At 42.9% G+C, this 27,116-nt stretch overlaps 1 protein-coding gene across 2 annotated transcripts in view; it reads left to right on the forward strand.

Moving 5' to 3' along the window:
- Window positions 1-27,116, forward strand: part of ADCY3 (adenylate cyclase 3) — an 84,163-nt gene that overhangs the window by 13,017 nt on the left and 44,030 nt on the right. For both annotated transcript variants that reach the window (XM_066626625.1, XM_066626635.1), the window contains exon 3: window positions 12,059-12,208. In XM_066626625.1, the coding sequence (XP_066482722.1) occupies window positions 12,059-12,208 (150 nt within the window). The remainder of the gene's footprint in view (window positions 1-12,058; window positions 12,209-27,116) is intronic.

Consider the following 27,116-nt stretch of genomic DNA (forward strand, 5'->3'; position numbering starts at 1 on the left):
TGTAGCTTTATTTTGAGTTGCACAGCTTGTGTGGCTTGAGTCCTCCTCTTCAAGCAGAAGACCAGTGTGCTGCAGATGGACAGAAGCCTTGTCTTCCACCCAATTAGGTTTTCTGGAACAATTAGTATTTGTCCTAGCTCAGCCTGTGTTATGCTGTGGGCAATTCTTAAAGCATGCATACGTTTAAATTAACAAATTTGAGAAAATGCATAGAATTAATTTTTGGGGGAGGGGAAGAGGTGACAACTAATGCGGCCTAAGCAAAGACCTTTTTTTCCATTTGGAAGGTGCATCTGGATGACAACGAAACCTCAGCATCTGCAGTAGCAGGACAGTCAGTTGCACATGATTCCCTGTGTTAATTGTTTCTGTGGTACAGGGAGTCCAGGGCCAGCAAAACCTTGGCAACGCTGCATGCCTGTGTCTCTCCACATTGGAAGAAGAGGAACATTATGTCCAGAAAGAACTATCCTATGCTGAGTGGCTTTATTTTGATCGTTGTTGTTATACAGACTTTTGGACGGTTCCCCCTGGGGAGGTGCTATTAATAACCACAGTGTGCCAGCCAGGCAAGGCTGGTGTTGGAGGAACATGACCATTTTTGTGCTTCCAGCCAGTGGTTGCAAGGCAGGTCAGGGATGCAATTTTGATAGATGCCTTCCTCCTTTTCAGACTTGGTAGATCTACTTCCTCTAACCCCCTCTATTTTTGTTTCCTTCTTCTCCTTGCCCGAGACTAGCTTCCAGCACCTCTCTCTTAAACTGTCACTCAAGACTGGTAATTGACTGGTAATGACTGGTTCTCATTCGTCATCTCTTCCCTGAACTTTGCCCTTCCCAGATCCAGCCAAGCTTCCTCTCCACTAGGCTTGGCCACATGCATCCAATTTCTCCGTCCCTCTTTGCATCTCATGCCAGTGTCCTATACCCTGAGCCTATTTTTGTGATTGCTTCTGTGAAGTGCCTTCAGTGCATGGGAAAACGGAGAGCACTGTTTAAATGAAATAAAATGCTTTGAATGAATGAATGCACCTACTCAGAGGCCTGCTGTTTATCAGCCATCCGAGAGATGTGGAGGGGTAATATTCTGGCTTATGGATGAAGCAGGGCAGAGCTCCATGAAAATCCTCTGTGCCCAAACCATTTGCTTCTCCTGACAACTCCAGTGCCCACCTTAGATTAGTCACTGCTGTTCCTGCTTTTAGACTGCAACCTCCTTTGGTCAAGGGTTGCCTTCCTAGGCCTGTCCTCTGCTATTTATAGGAGCGCTGTGTGTGTGTACACAAAGTTGCTGTTACAATAGCTGTGCACCCTCGGAGGTTGTCAGCCTCAGTTGCTTTCTTTCCATCAGCTCTGCTTCTCAGCTGTTTGGGTTTGTTTGTGTTTTCGGCTTCTCGGCTCCCTACCCTCTTTAACGCTAATTGCTTGTGTTTAACATGGGTAACTGAAGCCCTGGACAGCCTCCACAGGGAGTCCGATGCCTCCTGAGGCAGAAGCAACACAATAAACACCTTGCAGGGCTCCAGGAAGGTCTTCAAGTGCTCGCTTTAAAAATCCTCTTTGCAGAGTCAAAGTTGGAGCCAGGTTTTTCTAATTTGCCTAGTTTCACGGGGCACATCCAAGCCCATGTTTTGAGGGGAGGTTTATGTGGTCTGCTCAGTCTGCACATCCCATTGCCTGTTGCTTTTACAGAAGGAGCTGTGGCTCATGTGGTGAGGCAGGGGTTTATGTGCAGAGCATCTCTGGGCCAATTCTCATGAACACAAGTGATGGGAGAGAGGTCCTTGGAAGCTGCCTTATCCTGAATTGGACCTTAGTCCATCTAGCTAAGGTTCCCAAAGCTACAGCATCCAGGCCACCAATACATTTTGACAGGCGGCTAAGTTCAGTGGCAGCATAATGATAATGGATTGTTTATTTATTTGAATGATTTATATCCTGCCAATCACATGCTTGCAAATATTTTTCTCCTGCTGTAGAATTATTGAATATATACAAAATGTGTTATTTTCTATAATTGATCCACTGTGGTCTACCATAAGAGCAAGACTGACAGCCCAATCCCATCTTCGGGCTGTGCTGCCTGAATTCGCATTCCAGCAGCACAGCTCAACTTACAGCGCCCAAAATGTGACTCTGCATAGCACGTGACTAGGCCGCTGCTGGAAACAGCTGGCTGGCTGGAGCAGGTTCTCTGGAGCCCCCAGTGCTGGTAAGACAGTGACAGGGGCAGGCTGTGGGTGGAGAGAGGGATGAAGAGTGTCTCTAGACAGGGAGGAGCTGGGAGGGGGTGGATTTGGCGGCAGTGGCACATGCTGGATCTTATCTCCTCCATTTCAAACCTCCTTGCCCCTTTTCTCTCTTTGGACATACACCAGAATAGGTGGCCTATGTCCAAGGAGACCCATTGGAGATCAGGAAGGCTTCCATGAGATAAATACAAAACCATAGGATGCAGCACATACCTTTATGGCACAGCTGTATCAGTACTGGTGGCAGTGGATAGAATTGGGGCTAGAGTGATGTGGCCCTTGCAGCTGGGAACTCTGGTCTGTACTGAGTGGGCAGCAGCTCTCCAGGGTCTTTCTTTTTCCCTACCTGGAGATGTTGACAGGGATTGAACCTGCTCCTTCGGCATGCAAAGCAGGTTTTCTACTCACTGAGCTATAGTCACTTCCCTGCCCAAGAACCTGGAAAGTTGCTGCCAGTCCAACTAGGCAAAATGGGGCTAGCTGGACCAAGGTTCTGACCCAGTATGAGGCAGCTTCCTATGTGTAGCGTTTCATATAGACACTTCCCCTATACAAATAGGCTAAAGCGCTGGGGCCTTAGGTGGCTTTAAGGTTTCATATAATGCTGCATAGTAAGGAGAAAGCAAATGGAGATTCGCCTGTCCTCTTGCATAATATCAGACCTTGGGGGGGGGGGTGTCACTCAATGACAGTGATTGGCAGGAGATTCTGACCAGACGGAAAGACATTCTTCTTCACACCATTCAAAATAAATGTGTGGAATTCACTGCTTCAAGATGTGGCTGACAAATTCATGAAGGAGAATATCAGTGGTGATTAATCAGGATGATGCAACAGAATCTGCATGTCTAGAGGCAGTGGATCATTAGAGATAGCTGATGAAGTGGGAGGACTGTTGCATTCATATCTTGTTGGTGGACTACCTAGGGCATTTGGTTGGCCACAGTGGAGATCAAGTAGCCAGACTGTCCTTGTTCTGATGCAGCCAGACCTTTATGTTCTTGTGACACCTCTAGCAAGTGTGCCTGTCACTTTAAGAGAGAGAAATTCTCCAACAGGAAAATAGGATTGGAAGGAAAAGGAGCAGGGAACAGAAAGGCAAACAGAGATGAACATACAGTTTTTTCCAGGAAAGATATATTGGTGCTGGAGGTGGCTCATCTGAGCCACAGCAAAGTTGCTTGTTTTCCTCTTGTATTAAAAAGACATAACCTTTGTTTGGTTATATCTTTTTAGTAACCCCAAAAAAGCAACTTTACAAGACACCTGACTGAACAGGTGTCTTTTGATACTGCTCTGTCCCTCAGCCTTCATTATAAGAGTCTTTTAAATTTAATTTTAAAATATTGTATCTCTAATGGTGTGTTTTCATACACCTATGAACCCATTGAACTAGCAATTTTGTTAATTTCATCTGCTCATTATTTTTTAAGCAGAAGCTGAGCTGGTCTAGTTCATGATATTATTTCCAAATCCCATCTCAGGTGATGAATTCAAGATCCACTGATCCACTGTTGTTGCTTTGAATCTGGTGCTCAGAAAGACTTCCTCTGAACATGGAAGTTCTATGTGCCCACCTTGGCTAATAGTCTGCAGTAGACCTCACCTCTTTATCCTCCATGGGTTTGTTTTAGTCTCCTTTTAAAGGCACCTAAGCTAGCGCAAATAAGCTTTGTTGCAGGAAAAACGGAAGTGAAATTTGACAGTTGTGTTATAGATATAGCCATAAAGTTGCAAATGGCAAATTTTAAACAAGCAAAACCACACAAACCACATGTAGGTCTTTCTCTTGCTGCCACCAGGGCCATTACCTTTGAAGCATAGCAGGGTAATCATGTTTACTTCCATATCATATGAAAGGGCTATGTGCATTGAACAGCTCCATGACAGGCAGGAATTCAACTAATGCAGCCTTCACTGTCACTGCAGCATCTCTGTGCTGAGGAAAAACTGCACAGGGAACTACCACCATTGTTTATGGATGGCATGTAGAATACAATCAGTGGAGGGAGAAACTACCAGTCCTCTCCATGCACACAAAGAGTCCCTTTTCCCAGCCCATGTTCTCTTGATTTGGACAGATTTTCCAGAGTAATACAGCTCTCTGTAGAGAAAAGTGGGTGCCTGTTCTCTGTGGCTTGCAGTAGCCATTATGACTGAGTTTAAGGTGCTCTGGGAGTATAGCATCTGCCTCCGAACTGAGTTAGTTGCCATGACAACATGAAAGTGTTAAAAATAGCAAGTTACTGGTGCACACTTATGGGGGGCAGAAGAGGTAAGTTTTCCTTAGAATGTTGGGATTTCCTTGCTACTTTTTCAATCATCCACAGCCGTAATTCTCTGCACAAATATTTTCAGAGCTGCTTGCCTACCTGGAAAGACTGTTGTAGGACAGGCAAAAATTCAACTGGTGCAGTTTTCATTCTCTTCACAGTGTCATCATTTATTATTTCTATATATGTTGTTATATTTACATCATTTTATACTGCCTGTAAACATTTTTTACGAGGGTCCTCAATGTGTACTACTGAATGCTTTGCAGGAGGTAAAAATTCACAGCTGAATGGCTGCCTTGAGGAACTTCGAGCTCTGTGTGGCACTTCTGGGTTATGTATTGCACCGAGCACCCCATTGTCACAAATTAAACAGCAATTGCAGTAGTGGCAGACATATGACTCAGATGAAATCCTGGACATTTCTAGAGCTTGACCCATGAAACTTTTCTTAGTCTTAGAACATATTGTGTCATAATAAAGAGAGCCTCTAGGCACGTGCAGAGTAATTTGTTTGTTTGATTTTCTCTGTAAACCACTTTGTGAACTTTTAGTTGGAAAGCAGTATATAAATATTGTTAATAATAATGATAATAAAAGCAATAAAAGCTTGCATCTTGCGACGATATTTATAACAGCAATATAGGACAAAAACCAGGCATTCGAGGTCCTTGGGAAGGGCTCAATGTCTAGATAAAACAAACCAGTCAATAACATCTACCTGACTGTGCAAAACACACACACACACACACACACTCACACACACTCACACTAATAATTTCCATAACCACTGAATTACTACAGTCACCTCCCCACACATCTGGAATTAGAGAGCAGAGGCTGTGTGGCTTTCAGACTTCAGTTCCTTTAGATTTTCCACTTGTGCTGGGAAAAACTTCCTACATGCACATAAATAAATAGAAATAAATAAAATAAAATCCTACTCCGACTTATGGGTGCAGAACAGTAAATGATGGCAGTTAGTTTCTAAAAAGTGAGCAAATAATCACAGGAGCATTTTGCTCAACACTTTTTCCTGTCCTAAAATTTTTTAGAAACTAAATTTACTATTTCTTTGGGAAGATAGGGTGGTGCAAAAATTATTTTTTTTTTTAAAGTATGGAATGAAAAAAATTACGAGATGTAACTATTGTGCTATTTGAAAGATAGACATGCTGTCTTTTTTATTTTTGTCTCTTAGCAGCATTAAAGGAAAAGGATTTAAATTAAAACTCAAAAAAATAACTTTTTAAAGTATAAAATTGGCACTGTTGGAAAAATTTCACTTTTATCAGCCGCTGGCCAAATTTCAAGAGGGCAGCAAATGATGGAAAACCACCCGGAATTTCTCACCTTTTATTTCCCAACCCACTGCCTCCTTCCCATTAACAGATGAGTTGGCCAGCATTGAAGGAAGGACAGCACAAATGTGCTTGTGGAGGATGACCACAAGGGACTCTGCCCTGTGTTTCTGCCATGCGTGGGACATCGCTGTCCAGCAGTGGTTTGTGAACAAGCATTTCTTACAGCAGGTACCATGGAAATGCTCACTTAATTGGCCTCATCTCATCTAATTGGCAAGAACATAACATAAGAACATAAGAACAGCCCCACTGGATCAGGCCATAGGCCCATCTAGTCCAGCTTCCTGTATCTCACAGCGGCCCACCAAATGCCCCAGGGAGCACACCAGATAACAAGAGACCTCGTCCTGGTGCCCTCCCTTGCATCTGGCATTCTGACATAACCCATTCCTAAAATCAGGAGGTTGCGCATACACATCATGGCTTGTACCCCATAATGGATTTTTCCTCCAGAAACTTGTCCAATCCCCTTTTAAAGGCGTCTAGGCTAGACGCCAGCACCACATCCTGTGGCAAGGAGTTTCACAGACCGACCACGCGCTGAGTAAAGAAATATTTTCTTTTGTCTGTCCTAACCCGCCCAACACTCAATTTTAGTGGATGTCCCCTGGTTCTGGTATTATGTGAGAGGTATTATGTGAGAGGTATGTCTGGTATTATGTGAGAGGAGCAAGGCTCCTGAGTGCAGGAGTTCAAGAGAGGAGGTTTACCAGACCAGAGCAAAGTGTGTCCATCCATTCCTGCTTCCCAAGGTGACCAAGCAGGAGCCTTGGGAAGCCAGCAGAATGGCCCCAGCCTCCCCTTTCGCTTGCCTTCTGCTGCTGCTCCCGAGGGGTGTCAGCTGTTTCTGCTGTTCAGACTTGTCTTGGCTGTTATTGTATAATTTTTATTTTATTGCATCGTTTAATACCTTGCACTTTAATCCTGAGGGACTTCCAAGACAGCTTACACATTAAAAAAAAACAAAACATTAGTTTTTAAAAAAGAACATGATCTACACCAAAGAATGAGTGTACTGGGTTGTGAGATGTTTTTCACTGGATCACAAGATTTGTCATTATAGATATAAGATATTTGCAAAGTACACCAGGAATTCATCCATCGTTCACTCAATTAAATGTTAAATGTAGTTACTGGTGTATTATGTAACTATAATATTTATAATTATCATTTTTATACCATATTGTATTTAGTGCCAATTACTGTATACAGCAGTGGTTCTCACACTCTTAGCACCAGGACCTGCTTTTTAGGATGAGAATCTGTCAGGACCCACTGGAAGTGATGTCATGACCGGAAGTCACATCATCAAGCAGGAAACTTTTTAACAATCCTAGGCTGTAATCCTACCCACACTTACCCAGGAGTAAGTTCCATTGACTATCATTGTTAAAAGCATATACTTTGTAGCCTGTTTAAAGTACAGATTTGTAACATTTCCCCCAATACTACCACATACCATGGCAGCATCAAGTATAATAGATTAAAAATAAAATACTGACATGAATGGGAACCCACCTGAAATTGACTTGTGACCCACCTTACTAGGACCTACTGGTCCTGACCACTGTTTGGAAACACTGGTATACATTATTTTTATATTAGGTATTTGTGGAAAAAGTTTTTTTAAATCAACAAGTATAATATCAGGCAACAGTAAATGCATCTCGGGGGTAAAGAGTATTCTTATGGGTTATTCACCGCCTCACATCCCGAATGTGTCCAGGCCCAAAGATGGATTGATTTTAAATGGATTTATTTTAATTATATATTTGATTAATTGCAATGAATCTCCTTAAATTAATACAGTACATCTTGACTAATGAGTCAAAAGCTTTAAATTAACTCTCTTGTTGTTTTGTATTATGTGTCAGGCATTTTCAGACTAAGCACGGGAATAGGTTTGTAAGGGCGTGTGATATTACTGCACTGGGCCGTGGGAAAAGAGTTTGAAGAACTCTGATCTGTGCAACCCAGCAGCATCCATAAAAGGAATTGCACAAAAGCAGAAAACTTCTCTGTCAGCAGACCCATGTCAGGAAAGCCCAAGGACCTAACTGAAGAGCCAAACTCACACTGCTGCCCAAGCCTTCCCCAAGAGGGCACTGAGGAATTGCTGTGGCATGACTGCAAACACCCTGTCCCTTGTGCCCTGTCTTACTTCTGAAGGTGGGGAAACTTGGGGTAAGGCCCCAGACATTGACCTGAGTGCACAAACAGGCAAGTGTGGGATGAAGCCATCCTTTGTATAGACCAGGGGTCTCCAAAATTTACGGCCAGAAGGCCACATCAAATATCTGGCACAGAATCGAGGGCTGGAAAAAAAATTTAAATATAAAATTTAAATAAATACATTGGAGATGGAACTTGAATGAATGAATGAATGAATGAATGAATGAATGAGCGAGTTCAAATGTGCAGGATTTCTCCAAGCACCAACACAGCCCAAGATATAAAGCACACATTTAAATGCCCCCCCATTCCCCCACCCCACAAGCACAACTCTGGTTGTGTTTGGTCAGCTAGGCCAGAGGCCCTCAGGGGATTAGAGGCTGGTCACAGGCAGGATAGAGACTCTCTGCGGGCCACATATGGCCCTCAGGCTGGGTTTTGGAGACCCCTGGTGTAGGCTAGCTGAGGATCCAGTTTGACTGTGGGTAGATGAGGAGAAACAAGGTTGGTAGCAGAAGACCTGGTTGAAGATGGATGGGTACTGCATCAGGTGGGCATTTCTGCTCAGTGTAGCAGTTGTGCTCAGTTTGGTGAGCCAGCCCTAGGGAAGTGCTACAGATAATAGGACCTGCAGACACCATGTTGGCTCCCCCAACCACCTGATTCCTCACTGGATGGCTGGCTGTGTTGTTCTTTCCTGCTGTGGTGGTGGGGTGCTCTGCAATAGCAATGGCCAGGCTAGCCTGCTCATCCCTCTGTCTTGGGGATGCAGGAAATAAGATGCTGGAGACTGGTCAATGAAGACTCTCCTTTGAGACCCACTCCTACTGTTCTTTAGATTACAGCCAGTAAATGCTGATAGTCTCTCCCCCATGAATTAGTCCAATCTTTGATTAAAGTCATCTAATTTAGTGGCCATAACAGCACTTTATGACAGTGAATGCTACAAGAATTTTCTAGCAAGTGCCCCAAGCCTCTACCTGTATTACTCCTAATAAATAATGCTTAATGTACGACATTCTTCCTGAGCGCTTAGAGTGGTTCTGTGTGCATTAACTCAGCCTAACAAATTGAGAGGGAGGCAGCTCAGGCACTGGGAACAACGTGACAAAAAGTACAAAGGTGAGAGTGAAACGAGGAAACCAAAGTGGGACATAAGCTGGAGGAAAACTGGCAACCAAATGGGGCAAGGTGGGGGGAGAACTTTTAACAACAGGGACTGGAACCTTGAAAGTTGCTGACTTTCAAAAAAGTCAAAAAAACTTTTCAAAAACTTTGCTGACTTTCGAAGTTGCTGAATCAGTGAGTGGGCCTGGAGGTAGAAGGGGTGATGCAATCATAGTGATGGCAAAGTCAAGTGTCACAGAAGCAGAGGTAAAAAGAGAGAACAGAGATGATGGCTGCCAAGAAGAGGTTGTGAAGAGATCACTCAAGTATTGAGAAGTTTTTCAGGTGGTACAGAAAGGGGGCAGGGAGGCTCTTGCAGATGCTGCAAAGGTGGAAGTGACTGAATTTTCAGCTCTCAGAAATGTGCTTAACAGGGCTGCTGGAAGACTTCCAGGTCCTAAGACAGCATCCCAAATGCTTCCCACCTTACTTGCTGTTGTGCCTGCCCCTTTCTCCCTGCTGTTGACACAAGCTACATCAAGTTGCCCCTTGGCCAATGTTTCCCCTAATTTTTCCTTGCAGTGTGTGAAGCCCTATGGTGGCTGTGTGGGGGCAGTTGTGGAGGGCTCCGTGATGATGTCATTGTCATCACCAATCTTTGGAGTTCTGAGAGGGAAGCTGCATGGGGCTTTGATTAGAGCTGCACAGCTGCACAACTTACAGGGAAGGCTACTTGTCACTGGGCTGGCTGTGGGAGGGACCATAGCTCAGTAGACGAGCACTTGCTTTGCAAATTCAGTTGCTGCCATCTCCAGTTAAAAGGAACAGGTGACACTTGAAACCCTTGAGATCCTTTGCCAGTCAGAGTGGGCAGTTGGGCTGCATGGATCTGTGGTGTGTCTTGAGATAAGGTACTCTCATATGCTCAGTGCATGGGTGGTGTCAGCAGTGATCAGGTTGAGAACTGGCTGAGGGCCCACAGCCATCAAAGTGCCTACCTAACTGGACTGATTGCTAAGCCCCCAGTATCAGTAGCACCCAGTGCACAATCAGCAGATGGACAGGAGCATCAGTGCAGGGCATGGCTCCAGGACTCCCGGCAGCTTGGTGCCAAAACTGGCTCCATGACTTTGGGGAAGCTCGTCTTCTTGAGAGGCAGTTGTTATTGGTCTCAAAAGCATAAAAACTATTAGTTCGTCAAATCAAATTTAGTTCAGTGTTCTACCCATCAAGGTAAGCTCTGGTTCCTTTACTGAGCATGGAACAAAGGCAACTATTACATGCCCAACAGATGCCAGCTCTGTCCCTAGATGCCTTCCTGCCCCTCTATGCTCAGATGCTTAGAGACCTGTCTTTTTTTTCTTTCTTTCCAAAACACCTTTGGAAACGTTAATGAAGGAAAGATAAGAACAAGAGCACCTGAGAGGTTTGCAGGTAAGGCCATGACATTGAGAGTGTGTGTTCCTCCCATGTCATATTGGGAATAATGGAGGTTCTCCACACCTCACAGTGAGTGATGGGCCTGTTTGGACTGTCTGTTTTTACCAGATCTGCTCCTGCACCTTTTACAGTAGCTAGATCTTAACAAGTGGTCATCACTCCTCTGTCATGAAAATCGTCACCTGCTGATTTCTACTGACCAAGTTGTAGTTAAAGGAACAGGAGCCAGTTAGGCTATTATTTTCTGGGCTACTGGCAACTCTAGTCCTTGATTTCTTTTGCAGGCAGAAGTCTTTAACTTCACCACAATGTTCCTTATAAAGTCTGAGTTATCTTCTGCAGGCTCACTGCATGAACTGGCATGCAGGGTCTGGATGTGAGTGTGCATACATGTGGCTAGGCCCGCAGATAAAGGTCCCAATATTTAATATCTTTCTATCTTTTGACTCCTGTTAACTGGGTAAGAGACACTTTTTCAAGTGGGTGCTCCTCTTTTATTTAGCGGGGGAGAATAACTGGCCCTCCTCACCCCAGTAGTGTCTTTCCTAGTGGCTGTCTGCTGGTGTTCTGCATATTTTTGGGTTGTGAGCCCTTTTGGGACAGGGAGCCATTAGCTGTTTGATTTTCTCTGTAAACCGCTTTGTGAACTTTTCATTGAAAAGCGGTATATAAATACTGTTAATAATGATAACGATAATAATAATAATCCCACCTCTCTATAAGATATCTAAGGTGGCTTGCAAACATTCAAAATGTCATGAACCCAGATAAAACGTCAGTACATTGTCAAATACTGGTCTAGAAGGCTGGGTAAGCAGAAAGGTCTTTGCCTAGTGCTGAAAAGAAATGAATGGGGCTCCATTCCACAACTGGGGTGCCACCTAGTACACAGGAGGCACCTAGTACACAGGACTGGACCAGTATTCCGGTCAGGGATTTTTTAGGGATTTTGAGTCAGCTGTGTTAGGAGTCACACACACAGCTGTGAGCTTGCAAACAGGGTTAACGAAACAGATTACAGGGAAATTTCATACGGGAGTTGAGAAGGGGTGAATATGTGACTTGTTTGTAGGGGACTGTCTGCTTGTGGAGTGTGTGTCAGGCAGAATGCTGCTTGTTTGCGTGGGGGCTTGTGGAGGTACTGCTGCATGTCAGGCTGCCTGCTACTTGTGGGGAGGGGATTGTGGGGTTGTCTGTGCTTGCTTGTGAGGGGCTAGTGAATGGAAAGGCCATCATGATATGTCTTACCCATTTGATCATTTGGATGGTAGCACTTCTGTGCAGGAGAATCTTTGTCATCTCTGTGTACAGTAGAGGAACAGTGGATGTTGAGATCCTTGCTTGACTTCTCACAAAATAAGGAACTGGACCAAACTGCCCTTGTCTTCCTTTGTTTACTTTTCCTCCAAGTTCTGGAGACTGATAGTTTTCATTTTTCTCCTTCATTCAAGATCTTGGCCAACATTGCCATCTACCTGTGTACCATCTGTGTGGGTATCATGTCATATTACATGGCAGATCGTAAGCACCGCAAAGCCTTCCTGGAAGCCCGGCAGTCTCTGGAGGTCAAGCTCAATCTGGAGGAGCAAAGCCAGCAGCAGGTAAGTGCAGAAAAACTCTGGTTACTGCTAAGATTTCTTTCCTATCAGACACCCACATGTGCAACTGAATAGTTGGGTTGGGTGGCCATGGAGGACATGGTAGTTAAATAATTATTGCAGAATTTCTGTGTGTGTGCATGGCAGGATGAAGCTAGTATGTGGTTTCAGACCCAAACAACTTAGCTTTGTATAGCATACCACTAGTATTCCATACTAGGTTTCTGGAAACATGACCTTATTCCCGATCATACCTACAATTTATTTCATGCCAGGCACTGTACATAATATAGGAGTATCATGGTCCCTGCCTAGACTATAGTTGGCCCATCAAGGGACTGACAAAGATTCTGACAAAGAATTATCAGAAGGTGGAAGGAGTGTGTGTACCTTCACAATAAATTTGTGACGTAGCTTTGACAAGAGGTAGTGACCCATGGGGGAGGAGCCATTGCTCAATGACAGAGTCATTGAGCTTTGAGTCACGTAGCTTTGACAAGAGGTAGTGACCCATGGGGGAGGAGCCATTGCTCAATGACAGAGTCAGGTTCAGTTCCTATCATCTGGAATTCAAAGGACTTGGGTAGTAGGACTGGGGTGGACCCCTCTCTGCCTGAGATCCCTGAGAGCCACTGCCAATCAGAATAGACACTACTGAGCTAAATGCATCAAGAGGTCTGACCCTACACAATGCTGTTTCCTGTTTCCAGTGCTGTTGTGGAAGAAGTTAGTCTTGAGAAGGGATTTAAAGAAAAAGAAATAGATCATTTTATTAATTAGACTTATATCCTGCTCCAGAGAGTTTAGTGTAGTTGACATATGGCCCCAAGTTGTCTCCCATGCAGGTTGTGTTCCCTTGCAGGCCACACTTCCTTTGGCTTTAGCAGAAGAGCTTGGTCATGTGTCTTGTTCAGATCATTGTCTTCTGGACCACAAGTCTTGAGGCAGTGGACCTGCTTGTTGCTGTTATTATTTTTTTCCCTTCTACCTTTGTGCAATTGCACTATGAAGAACAATGCAGGAACACTTGCCATTTTTCAGCATATCTGGAAGGGGGCTAAAAATACACATGGCACCCTTTTTATAGACCCTGCTGCATCCAATTCACAGCTCCTGGCCCTGCCAACAGCTCCTGCTGTCTGTCCCACACCAGCCTGTTCACAACATCTTCCTTTTTTTAAAATTAATTTTTTTAATTTTTCCAAAAACAAAAATAACAAACACACATAACACATAATACAATACATACAATACATAAACAGAGTATTAGAGGATGACAAACTTTTCTGAGTGGTGAAGACCAAACATGATTGTGAGGAGCTCCAGAAGGATCTCTCCAAACTGGCAGAATGGGCAGCAAAATGGCAGTTGCGTTTCAGTGTAAGTAAGTGTAAAGTCATGCACATTGGGGCAAAAAATCAACACATATAGGCTAATGGGTTCTGAGCTGTCTGTGACAGATCAGATCTTGGGGTGGTGGTGGACAGATTGATGAAAGTGTCGACCCAATGTGCGGCGGCAGTAAAGAAGGCCAATTTCATGATTGGGATCATTAGAAAAGGTATTGAGAACAAAACGGCAAATATTATAATGCCGTTGTACAAATCGATGGTAAGGCCACACCTGGAGTATTGCGTCCAGTTTTGGTTGCCACATCTCAAAAGGGACATAGTGGAAATGGAAAAGGTGTAAAAGAGAGCGACTAAGATAATTACTGGGCTGGGGCACCTTCCTTATGAGGAAAGGCTACAGCATTTGGGCCCCTTCAGCCTAGAAAAGAGACGCCTGAGGGGGGACATGATTGAGACATACAAAATTATGCACAGGAAGGATAAAGTGGATAGAGAGATGCTCTTTACACTCTCACATAACACCAGAACCAGTGGACATCCACTAAAATTGAGTGTTGGGAGGGTTAGGACAGACAAAAGAAAATATTTCTTTACTCAGTGTGTGTTTGGTCTGTGGAACTCCTTGCCACAGGATGTGGTGACAGCATCTGGCCTGGATGCCTTTAAAAGGGGATTGGACAAGTTTCTGGAGGAAAAATCCATTATGGGTTACAAGCCATGATGTGTATGTGCAACCTCCTGATTTTAGAAATGAGCTATGTCAGAATGCCAATGCAAGGGAGGGCACCAGGATGCAGGTCTCTTGTTATCTGGTGTGCTCCCTGGGGCATTTGGTGGGCTGCTGTGAGATACAGGAAGCTGGAATAGATGGGCCTATGGCCTGATCCAGTGGGGCTGTTCTTATGTTCTTAAGATATCATGCATCACTATAACCAGGGCTTTTTTTCTAATGGAACGCGGGGGGACGGAGTTCCGGCACCTTTTTGCAGGGGCCCCTCCCCTTCGGAGGCATTCCAGGAGGGCAGGGAGCAAAACAGAGGCAGAATAGACAGGCACAGGATTGGACTCTAAGGCTGCCATCCTATCCACAGTAAGACCCATTCACTAAAGTGGACTTCTGAGTAGACATGCATAGGATTGGGCTCTTAGGCTGCAATCCTAGGCACTTTCCTGGGAGTAAGCTCCATTCACTAGAATGAGACTTATTTCAGAGTAGACATACTTAGGATTGGGCTCTTAATCCTGGCAGAGATATATATCTGCTAAGGGCAGGTGAAAAGGGATTTTACGTGTGTACAACATGCTGTCCAGCCTTGCCAGAGATCTTCCTCGTCCTTCCCCCACAAGCATGCCCTCCGCCAGCCAGCGTTTGCAGCTCCTCTCCAGCAATGCACAGCACCTGCTCAGGGCAGCAGAGAACATACAATTGCATGCCAAGCGCCTTCCCAAAGACACAGAGTATTCTGATAACTGAATTAAACCATATTTAATCGCTTGTTTGCAAACGTAGCTGTTTCTATGTGCACCTAAGGACCCCTCTCATGTAAGAATTCCTTTTTTGTTCTTACTCCCACTGTTGCTTAGAGTAATTTTACTACATGGAACTCATGTAAGCCATTTTTTGGAATCCATTCACTGTTTCCTCTCCTCGAAGTAGTGCCACACTACATACTACACACTACAAGTGCACCTGTACAGTATTTTTCCCCATGTGTAGAAAACGTAGCTAGGGGGAAGGGGATGTGGAGATTGACAGCCCAATGCTATGCATGTCTACTCAGAAGTAGACATGCATAGGGGGGAAGCACATAAAAATATTTTATTTCTCCAATAAAAAATGGTTTAAAAATAAATAAATAAATAAATAAAAGATTAACAAGTTGTGAGTTCCTGCACCTTTTTTTCCACAAAAAGCACTTACTATAACTAATAAATCATTATATATTTCCTAATCCAGTTCCTCTTCTACGTTAGCCTCTTAATATCATTTATCATTTATCTATCATATCATATATAATATATCATATATATACTACATTCTTCTAAATACCCTATCTTATACTTCTACAATTTTATTTTCAACCAAGCATAAAATAATTTTCATTACTCAATCTATATCGGTTTCACTGTTGATCCAAGCTCTCTAGAAATCTATCCATTTCCACCACATTCATTATTTTCTCTATTAATTCATCTTTCATTGGGATCTTCATGTCTTTCCAATATCTAGCATATAAAATCCTCACAAGAATTAATATCATAATTCAATATCTAACATATTAAATTCTAACAACTTTAATATCCTAATAATTACATATATCATTTCTCTAAAACATCCAAAATTAATATATCCTCATGACTAAATACATAAAAATATATGTAAACATCCAAAACAATATCACCTAAAATTAATTCTAATTCATTAAAATTATCCTCTAAAATTCTAACATCTATTAATATCAAGCTAACTAAAATTTTTATGCATATTACTTATCACCTATAAAACTTATATAAATTCTCATTGACATCTAATAAACTTTAATTTCTAACATACAAAATTAACTGTCTTTTTTTTAATCTATTCCCTTGTCTCCAACCTAAATATTCACAGGTCTGCCAAATCTCTTCTCTTCTCTAGACTTTTCCATCTTTTTTTTCTAATAAATTTCACATGAATTCCTCTTAACAGATCATGGTTTAATGTACTTGCCCTTCTTGCTAAATCAACATCTTGATGAGTCATCTCCTTCACTTGATCATTCCAATCTATGTCAGTTGGTTGAAGTATTTCTTCTTCCTTCACTTGATCAATCCAATCTGCATCAGTCAAAATATTTCTTCTCCTTTGTGGTCTGGTGACTTTTGAGTCTTTATCTTCCAAGCTAACTCCAATAACATTGTCTCTTCCAATTGTTTGTTTTGTCCTGTCTCCAGGGTTTTGGATTTAACTTCCATTTCTTTGCTCTTTTGTTGATCCTCTCCTGTTTGTTGCATATTAGACTCATTTGTCTGTTGAATTAAGATTTCCAGGCTAATTTGGATTTGTAAATATCGATTTGCTTGTTGCTTTCCCATTTCCAAATATTCCAAGTATTTCCAAATACTTTTTCCATAATCCTTTGTTTTTTCTCATGTGATTCAGATATAATATCTTTAAGTTGCATGCTAAGATAATTTAGTTGTGTAGTTAACGCATCCAAACTAGCTTGAACCCGCAGATATTGATTTGTTTGTTGCTGTCCCATCACCACTAATTTTTCTATATTATCTTGCATTGTCTGCTTCCATTCTTTCCGTTTCGGTTCCTCTTGTGTTAGTTTTCCCAAGCTGGACTCCGGGGCAGAAGAGCTCCTAATTTTCGCTCCTTTTCCTATCATCCTTTTTCTTCCTTCTTATATCTTCTTACTTCACTTGTCAAGTCCTGTTCTTGTCCTTGTAGTATCTTTTTTAGTCCACTAGATGTCCCTGATGCTCTTATTTCAGTTGTTTATATCTTATTTCTGTTAGTTATATTTGTTTCTATGTCAACCGCATTCCTTTCCAGGAGATAATCAAAGGAATGTAAACAATCAACCACTTTTGTAAAACAAAAACAAAAATGCAGGTCTCCAGCCACTCTCCACAGTCACTCCACATGCTCTCCACAGGAAAACAAAACTGAACACTCCACAACAATAATTATATTCCAAGACGGTTAATTTGTAATCCAACAAATTTTAGATTTATAAAGTTAGAGTTATGCACTCATATTTCCATAACAAGCTCGGCAGATCTCCTCCAAAGCTTCTTCTCACATCAACAAACATATATGCAGAGAAAGCCTCCACCTCCTTCCTCTTCACCCAGGAGGGGGAAAGCCTGCCCCTCGCTCTCCTTCTCTCCCTTTTGCTTCTCCTTAAGCAAAAGCTTAATCAGGCAGTCAATTAGTCAATTAATGCCACACACACACAACACTCACTTGCTTCTTTCAGCTCCCTTCCCTGCTTGGAGCCTTCGGCTTAATTTCAACATTGAATCCTCACCATCACCAACATCGATGGCTGGGTTCCCTTGGAGAAAAAACAGTCCCTGGTTGGACCCTTCTTCTCTGAAATCGTACACCATCTGTAAGATTGAGGCCTCTTCTGGCCACTGATCCTCGGATCTCATCAGATCCGCGATTCTGGGAAGAAATAGCATGTTTTCCAAGAGCTTTCCAGGAGCTCAGAAAAACACGGCTACTCAACCATCTCAGGCCCTGCCCTCCAGTTCACAACATCTTCCTAATTAGCTTTGCCAAAGTGCTATTGATGTCAGCCTGAGCAGTGGATTGGGAGATAAACTTTTGCAGTTAGAGGTATTTGTAGAGGTCTTTGAAGAATTTATTTATGTGCTTCTGAGGAGGGCACACTGTCAACCCAAGGCTGGGGCCATGATTCTGGCAAATTGAAGGGGTCCCCTTTGAGGGGCACAACAGTATCATAGCAGCTGAAGAAGTTTTATGAAGAGATGTGAAATGTTGAGGGACTTCATGCTTGGGCAGAGATTGCCTTTGATCTCAGCTGTAAACAGATTTATCTCAGAGACACAGTGGGACAACATGGGGCACCAGAATGGTGAATTCCTACTAATCAGTGGGGGGGATTGAGAGTTTTCACCAGGGCTGTTTGTTTTTTGTTGTTTCACGTGTACATGCAAAATGCTACAAAGAATTTAGGGTACTGTCAGCAAAAGGCTAAAATATCTGGATAGGGGAGGTTCAGGTCCCCCGTCAGGGATCAGCATTGTTGGGTGGCTGTCAGGGGGACCCAGAATGGCCACTGCTGATCCCCGAGACCACTGCTTGTGTGGTGATAGTAGCAGAGCAACTCTCTGAGGGTCAGACTCCATCCCCTGGCTGCTGTAGTTTGAGGACTGTTTGATGACAGCAGCCCCATTCTCTTGTTCCCTTTTATGTGAACATATAAGGGGAATATGGACAGCTACCTGCAATGTCCCTGCACCCCCCATAAAATCTGCATATTTGATGGGATATGTGACAGTATGTTATATCAGCAATGTTTAGAACAACCCTAAAAGGCAGGTCAGTAACGTTATCCCAACATTGCAAGCGTGGGTATTAAGACTAACTGTCTTGTACTGAATCAGACCATTGATCTATCTATTCATTATTGTTTACACTTGATTGGAAGCAACTCTGCAGGGTTTCAGGGATGAATTTTCTTTGCCCTATGCAGAGACACGCCAGGGGTTGAACCCAGGTTCTTCTGTATGTAATGCATATGCTTCATCACTGAGCCAAGGTCCTACTACAACCCCCTTTTTGCAACATGGGTATAATAACCATGCCAGCCTGCTTACATGGGTATTGTAAAGGTCACTGAGATAATGCATCTGAGGATAAATATCCAAAGTATGAAGTTTTGATCAAACTTCTATCCTGGAGCTTGCAGTTGTTTCTCGCAGCACACGGTTGACCCTTGGTGGAAGGATTTCTCCTTCTTTGTATTTGCAGATTGGTCCTTCCCAGAGAAATGGAGGAGGAGGAGGCTGTGATGACTGTGCAGTTCCCATAGCAACACCCTCTCTGGCTGCAGAAGAGTTAGCCTTCTAGGTTCTCAGGAAAAACCCACTTAATTAACCAAGTTATTTACATTCAGAACAAACCTCAAAATAAACTTAGGCCTTTGAAAATTATTTTTAAATATTTGTAGCGGAAAGCAGAAACCACCAAAGCTTGGTATGGCTTTTTGCTTTCCAGGTGGGGGAATTTGTACTCTGCTATAGGCCCGTTTGAAACATCTAGAACGGGCACATTTCTGCACATGGATTAGTCAGCTGATGCACACCCTTTTCCAGGGTGAACCAAAAGTAGGTGGACAGTAAATGATAACATTTATTTTGAGAATACATATACAGTTATATTTACTAATACAATTAAATATAATTTAATGTAATATAACACAAACACCATAGTTATAATGAACACCATCGTCATAGTATAACCCTAACACAAACCCTATTCCACCTACTGTCCACCTACTTTTGGTTCACCCTGTATTTTAGGAAGCTTCAAAATGGTTTCAGTGGCCTGTTTTTGTTTTTTTTTAGAACCAATTAAGACAGAAACAAACAGTAAGTTTGTAAAACAGAAAGCCCTGGAGATAAAATAATTTACACTCACAATTACTTGGAATTCAATCTCATGAGTTCAGTGGGACTCGTTTCCAAATAAACACAGGTAGCACCCGGCTATTAGAGTGGTAGATTCATGTATTCATGGAAGTGCACGTTCCCCTTTATCTACATTGTAAACATATCAAATTGATATGGGAATGAGGTTGATAAAACTGTACTGATCTGAAGTGTGCATGATTACCTTGACACCCTGCCCCCAAAATGTTACATTTATGGAATCCTAACAGTTATATTCATGGATATTGGACATCATCATAGCAATCTTGGGGATTTTAATAGGGCCTTCTTGGCTTAGGGACAATATATCACATGGGGGGATGATCAGGAATATCTTCAGTCAGACTTGACAACCCTATTCTTGCAGTATGAAAATAGTCAATAGAGGGAGCTGGCTTCTACCATGATCTATCTCCAGAGGCACTGAGGCAATTAATAGAAGCATTGAAGATGTATTTGTATATATTTAAGTATGCTCTTAAGAACTCCTTGCTCATTTTGGGCTTATTCAATTTATCCATCATAAGGGATGGGGGGGGGAAGAGAGAGAGAGAGAGAGAGAGAGAGGCCAATAACATTAATGGTCTCCATTAATATCGGCCTCTCCATTATAATATTTGTATCGTACTGGTTATTCTTTGTGTGTTTGTACTTCTTGCCCTTCTAGGTTTTGCAGAATTTGAACAGGTTCATGTAGGAATAGATAATCCTTAAGATTGGAAGCAAGGTAGGGAAAGGGATGGGGAAGAACACGGCCACCTTTGGACCATGGGGTCTGCAGGGCAGTATCTGACCTGCCTAAGGAAGTCTCTGATTGGCAGGGAGTCAGAAATGTCATCCAGTGGTGTTAGTTCCACAACTATCTGATGTGAAACAATTTTTGATCAACTGCCTTTCATTAGCACACCTTACAGATTACTGAGCTTGTCTTGGTTACATCAAGAGCAGACTTCAGCCTAGAAAAGAGACACCTGAGGGGGGACATGATTGAGACATACAAAATTATGCAGGGGATGGACAGAGTAGATAGGGAGATGCTCTTTACACTCTCACATAACACCAGAACCAGGGGACATCCACTAAAATTGAGTGTTGGGAGAGTTAGAACAGACAAGAGAAAATATTTCTTTACTCAGTGTGTGTTTGGTCTGTGGAACTCCTTGCCACTGGATGTGGTGACAGCATCTGGCCTGGATGCCTTTAAAAGGGGATTGGACAGGTTTCTGGAGGAAAAATCCATTACGGGGTACAAGCCATGATGTGTATGCGCAACCTCCTGATTTTAGAAATGGGTTATGTCAGAATGCCAGATGCAAGGGAGGGCACCAGGATGCAGGTCTCTTGTTATCTGGTGTGCTCCCTGGGGCATTTGGTGGGCCGCTGTGAGATACAGGAAGCTGGACTAGATGGGCCTATGGCCTGATCCAGCAGGGCTGTTCTTATGTTCTTATCTTCTTACTTATATCTTAGTTCTTCTGTTGCCCTGTCTCATCAGCAACTCAGCCAATTAGCCAAACCACAGAAGAGCTAATTAGTCTGGGAGACTTTGTATTTAAACACCATAATAGGGTGCCTAGAGAGAGAGAGAGAGAGAGAGAGAGAGAGAGAGACTGACTGACTGACTGACTGACTCTACTCTTGTTGCCTGGGAGAGTATCCAGGTTATACTTTTATTGCCTGGAATTTTCTACAGTTTAAAACTGCTGCAATTCTCTGCTTATGGAGGGTGAACTTTGAGTCTCTGATTCCCCCATAAACATAGCATCTGAGAGTCCTTTCACACATTACTTTTTCTGATCAGAATATATGTTTTCTGATTGTCAGAAAAAGTTTTTTGTGTGTATCCAGAGTTCTTCTGTCTTTGTGAAATATTTTGTGACAAGAAACAAAATGAGGAAAAAAATGTGAAAATAAAGCTGTGTGGCTCAATTGTCATGTTGGCAACCTTCAGTCTCGAAAGACTATGGTATCGCGCTCTGAGAGGTGGTTCTGGAACAGCGTCTAGTGTGGCTGAAAAGGCCAATTCGGGAGTGACAATCCCTTCCACAACAGGAGCAAGTGCAGTCTGTCTCTGGTCTGTCTCCCTGGCTATGGGCCTTCCTTCTTTGCCTCTTAGCCTCAGACTGTTGGCCAAGTGTCTCTTCAAACTGGGAAAGGCCATGCTGCACAGCCTGCCTCCAAGCGGGCTGCTCAGAGGCCAGGGTTTCCCACTTGTTGAGGTCCACTCCTAAGGCCTTCAGATCCCTCTTGCAGATGTCCTTGTATCGCAGCTGTGGTCTACCTGTAGGGCACTTTCCTTGCACGAGTTCTCCATAGAGGAGATCCTTTGGGATCCGGCCATCATCCGTTCTCACAACATGACCGAGCCAACGCAAGCGTCTCTGTTTCAGCAGTGCATACATGCTCAGGATTCCAGCTCGTTCCAGGACTGTGTTGTTTGGAACTTTGTCCTGCCAGGTATATCATGGTATGCGACTGCATTTGGAGAAAAGTTATAGACCTGTACTTTTAACAAGCTGTTATGTATATTCTTTTAACAATGATAGTAAATGGTACTTACTCCTGGGTAAGTGTGGGTAGGATTATAGCCTAGGATTGTCAAAAATTTTCCTGCTTGATGATGTCTCTTCCAGTCATGGCATCAGTTCTGGTGGGTCCTGACAGATTCTCATTCTAAAAAGTGGTTCCTGGTGCTAAATGTGTGAGTACCACTGGTGGAGGGGGCTAAAGTGTCTGAAGTGCCCCTCCACATTTTACGTGTGTATTTATTTAAAAAAATTATCTCACCCTATCTGTGAGGATTTGGGGCAGCTTATAAAAATTAGAACAGTACCATCTAAAGCAGCACTGCCAGCAACCATATATCACACTGACAGGGTGTCTAGTAAAACCGCATTAAAAACCTGCTGAAAAAGCCAGGTCTTTAGACTGTGACATAATGTTGACAATGAGAGGCCTTGCCCCAGTTCACTGGGTAGAAAATTCCACTGAGAATGACCCCTTGTGGGTTGCTGCCAAATGTACCTTTGAGGAAGCATGTACCTATAAAAAGGCCTCCCTATAGGATCTCACAGGATGAATAGATTCTTGTGGCATATGGGATTTTAAAGGTTAAGACCAATACTTTAAATTGTTCCTGAGAACACACTGATATGTGATACAGCTGTACCAGGAGTTGCATTATCATGCTATCAGACATCCCATGACATCTGAGCAGCTGTATTTTGCACCAGATGAAGTTTTGGAGGGTTTTTGTGGGCAGCCCCATGTAAAGCACACTATCTGTAGTAACTCAAATGCAGACAGAAAAGGGTGTAGCTGGTGTACCAGCTGAAGAGAGCAAAAGCACTCAGGACCATGGCTGCTCCCTGCATATCCAGGGGCAGAACTGGGTTCAGAATTACTCCCAAGCTGTGTGCCTCTTCTTCCAAGGGGGGTCCTACCCCTAACAGAACAAATTGAGACACGATCACCTTCCCAGCCAGCCTTCTAAGCAGGAGAACTCTGTATTACCTGGCTTTTCTTTCAGCTCATTAGTCCTCATTCAGCCCTTCACTCACTTGGTTGAGAGCCTTCACCAGCTGAGAACCTTGACAACCTCATGAATCTGCCCATCAGATAAGATCCATCAGGGGTTTGATTGACATTTTTGTTTCAAGACTGCACATGGAGACATCTGACCTGTCATTAATGCTGTGTGGTTGCATTTTTTTTGTTTTTTCATTGGTCTTAGTAGCAGCTTGTTAATTTGTTGATTCAAGTTGTGCTATGGTGTTGCATTTTTATTTACCTTCCTTTACTTATAGCTGCCTTGGAGAGTCCCTTTGAGTCAGAGAGGCAGAACTAAAATATGCTAGTAAATAAAGAAATAGAAATGAAATCACTACGCCCTTTGACCTTGAAAATGCTTGGAAATGTCCACTCAAGCTTTCAGGCTACATACATTATTAGGCTACAACCTCATCCCCTTCTGCATTCAACTCTCTTCCTTCCTCCCACATTTTCCTTAATGTTCAACATTTCTCACCTTTCCTCAAGCTAATGACAAAACCAGAGTATATCCAGGTTCTTTCCTGTGCTCTCAACCACCAGAAACAATGAATACACATGCACCTACCCTAGATATACAGCTCCAATTCTCACTTTGCCTTAGCTCCGGGTCAGAGGGCAGAGCCTTTCAACTCTGAAAAGTTTGTTTCTTAGCTGAGCTGTTGCTCAGCTCAGGCAGGCACCTCCTTAGTTGCTATAGTTACTTTCCAGGGACATTCCAGCCAAAGCTAACCTTTTATTCTCTTGCTGCAGCCTGCTTCTGCTTGGCAAATGCTTGCAAAGCAGGTCTGTTTTTTGAAACACCAGGATGGGACCCTTGTTCCCAGGCTACAATTCAGTGCACCATTCCTTAAGAATAGCACCCATGGAAAGCAGTGGGTCTACTTCTGAGTAAAAAGGGTTGTAAATATCTCATCTCTCTGCTGTGAATTGAATTGCACACTCTCAGTTATGTGTTATGGGTTGTATGTAGAGCTTCTGGCTTAACACACCAGACACCTTAAAGGTGTCTTTGATTCATGGTTCTCCTCATGTCCACCTTAAAGGTGGATTTGATTCATGGATCTCCTGCAGTGGTTCCCAACCTTTTTCACTTGCATATCGCTTGGCAATAATAAATTGTACCCTTCATATTAGCAAAATGTTTGTAATAATACAAGCCCTCATCTCCTCTCTATGAAAACCCAGACTTCATGTATTCATCACAGTGTTTTCTCTTTTTATCTGTTTGAGGAACAGAAGACTCTGCCTTTGCACTGTTTTGCACCAGAAGTATGCTGAGAAATTCTGTGTGATTGATCACTTTCCATATTATGTTTCAGCTTTTTTACTGTGCTGGTTTTCAATCACTGGTTCATAGATGAATTGATGACCAAAAACTAGCTATTGGTAAGGCTTTCACAGCCAACTTGAGACAAAGCTATTGAAGCAAGTCATTTATGCTAAGACTAATCATTTATGCAAATGTTAATGAATCAAATGTTTATGGGTGTTTATAGTTAAATTAGTTATTAGTTTCTATGTTTAAGAAATAGGGAATATGTTTGGAACAAAAAGTATTTTTTGTTTTGTCTCAGTCTGATGTAGAAAGTGCAGGCTAGCAGATGGGCTGTAAATCAAGGGAAGCTAAGCTGTCAAAGCATCAGATAAGGAAAGCACTGTTTGTAAAAAAGGAGTGAAAAGCTGGAATTTCATCTCAACTCAATTAATTGGGACAGATGGAAACTAAAACAGAGAACCATTAAGCCATGGCAGGAAAAGGCTTTTTGAATTCTAAGCAATGTTTATTTAGGCTTCTCTTTAAATAAAAAAAGAGTCTTGTACATGCATTTTACCAAAGCAACACCATGGTATGTGACTGCATTTGGGAAAATGTTACAGATCTGTACTATTAACAGGCTACTATGTATGTGCTTTTAATGCTTAATGGTTAGTGTTTTTAAGAGTGTAAATTAATGTTAGTAGCAATGTAATAGTTTAAGAGTGAATTTTAGCTGTCAGAGTAGTTAGATCAAAGCATGAAATACACAGAAAGGAGAAAATTGTTTTTACTTAAAGCCACAGGTCTGAGGCAGAAGTCTGGCAAAGTTAATTAATTAGAGTCTAACAAGGAGACTGGAATGTGGTATGAGGTTACTCCTCAGATAAGAACTCTGTATATCTCTGTAGACTCAAGATCCTACTTAATTGGAACTCAGAGACAGATTTACAACATACAGGAAAGACAGATAAGGAATAGTCAGGATACACTTGCACTGTTAGTTATCTGCTATAACTCTTCCTAATTAAGAGTTTATACACAGGTCAGAGCCATTTTAATGAGGAACAAGGCCTTGGCTAAGACAGTAAATCTGTTGCTAATTAAAATAGAGTTTGACAAATACAGACATCAGCAGAAATGGACAGGAACAAGATAATATGAGAAAGCCCCTAATTGGCAAAACATTCCTGAGAATCTCTGTCAAGAGGTAAACGCTGGCAGAGGGGGCTAGATTTAATTGAAATAAAGAGAAATGTTTCTTAAAATCCTTTTATACAATAAGAAGTTAGTTTGTCTTGTATTAAATATATGTTTACACATAGAATAGAAGATACCACTATACATCACAAATAGAGAATCACACATAGAATAAAGGGAAAACCAAAAGCTTGGTTGAAACATCTTCTTGATCTTCTTGATAGTGGTGGCCAGGTCATCATAAAATTTGTCTTTGGCTTCTGCTGGAGACGACAGAGTTGGTGCATAAGCACTGATGAGAGTGACAGATCCTGCTGATTACTGGAGCTGCAGGGACAAAATTCTTACACTTCCCACAGTAGGTGGGATGATGGATTTCAGCAGGGTATTTCTGACCGCAAAGCCAACACCATGTTCCCTGGTTTCGTTTGGTGGTTTTCCCTGCCAGAAAAATGAGAAATTTCGCTCCTTGACAGATCCGGAATCTGGCAGCCTTGTCTCTTGAAGGGTGACGATGTCCATCTGCAGTCTGCTCAGCTCCATGTCGATGACAGCTGTTTTGCGTGCATCGTTTATTGCTTGCAGGTCATCAGAGAAGCCAGGTGTCATTGTCCTTACGTTCCAGGTGCCCAGCTTTAGGGCAGGAGTTTTCTGTTTTCTATTGCATGGTGCAGAGTTGTCGATCCGCTTGTCGGTTTTCACCCTAAACCCCACGCACCCCGTGAGGTTAACGGACCGTGGCGAGGCAACACCTTACTGGCTGGGGACTGCCCAGCTTAAGGCGGGCGGTAGCTGCCCAATGAGATGCAATGATCTCTCCCACCGTCGGAGAGATCCGACGGAGAGATCCTAGAGCAGGCCGTTGGAGAGATCCTAGAGCAGGCCCTAGGTCCAACACAGAAGAAAATTGCCCCTCTGAAGTCTGCAACAGGCGAGGTCATCCAGGATCGGGCGCAGCAGATGGAACGCTGGGTGCAGCACTACTCTGAGCTATATTCCAGAGAAAATGTAGTCACCGAAGAAGCGCTGAACAACATTGAGTGCCTGCCTGTGCTGGAGGAGCTTGACAGTGAACCAACCCTAGAAGAACTTCACGTGGCCCTGGACTCCCTTGCCTTTGGCAAGGCACCTGGAAAAGACAGCATCCCTGCTGAAGTCCTAAAGTGCTGCAAAGAGATCATCATCACTGAGCTGCATGAAATCCTTTGTCTCTGCTGGAGAGAAGGTGGAGTACCTCAAGACATGAGGGATGCAAACATCATCACGCTGTACAAGAACAAAGGCGACAGGGGTGACTGCAACAACTACCGTGGCATCTCTCTCCTTAGCGTTGTAGGAAAGTTGTTTGCCCGAGTTGCACTAAAGAGGCTCCAGGTAC

Source organism: Tiliqua scincoides, chromosome 1 (assembly GCF_035046505.1).
Source record: "Tiliqua scincoides isolate rTilSci1 chromosome 1, rTilSci1.hap2, whole genome shotgun sequence".
Taxonomy (NCBI): Eukaryota; Metazoa; Chordata; class Lepidosauria; order Squamata; family Scincidae; genus Tiliqua; species Tiliqua scincoides.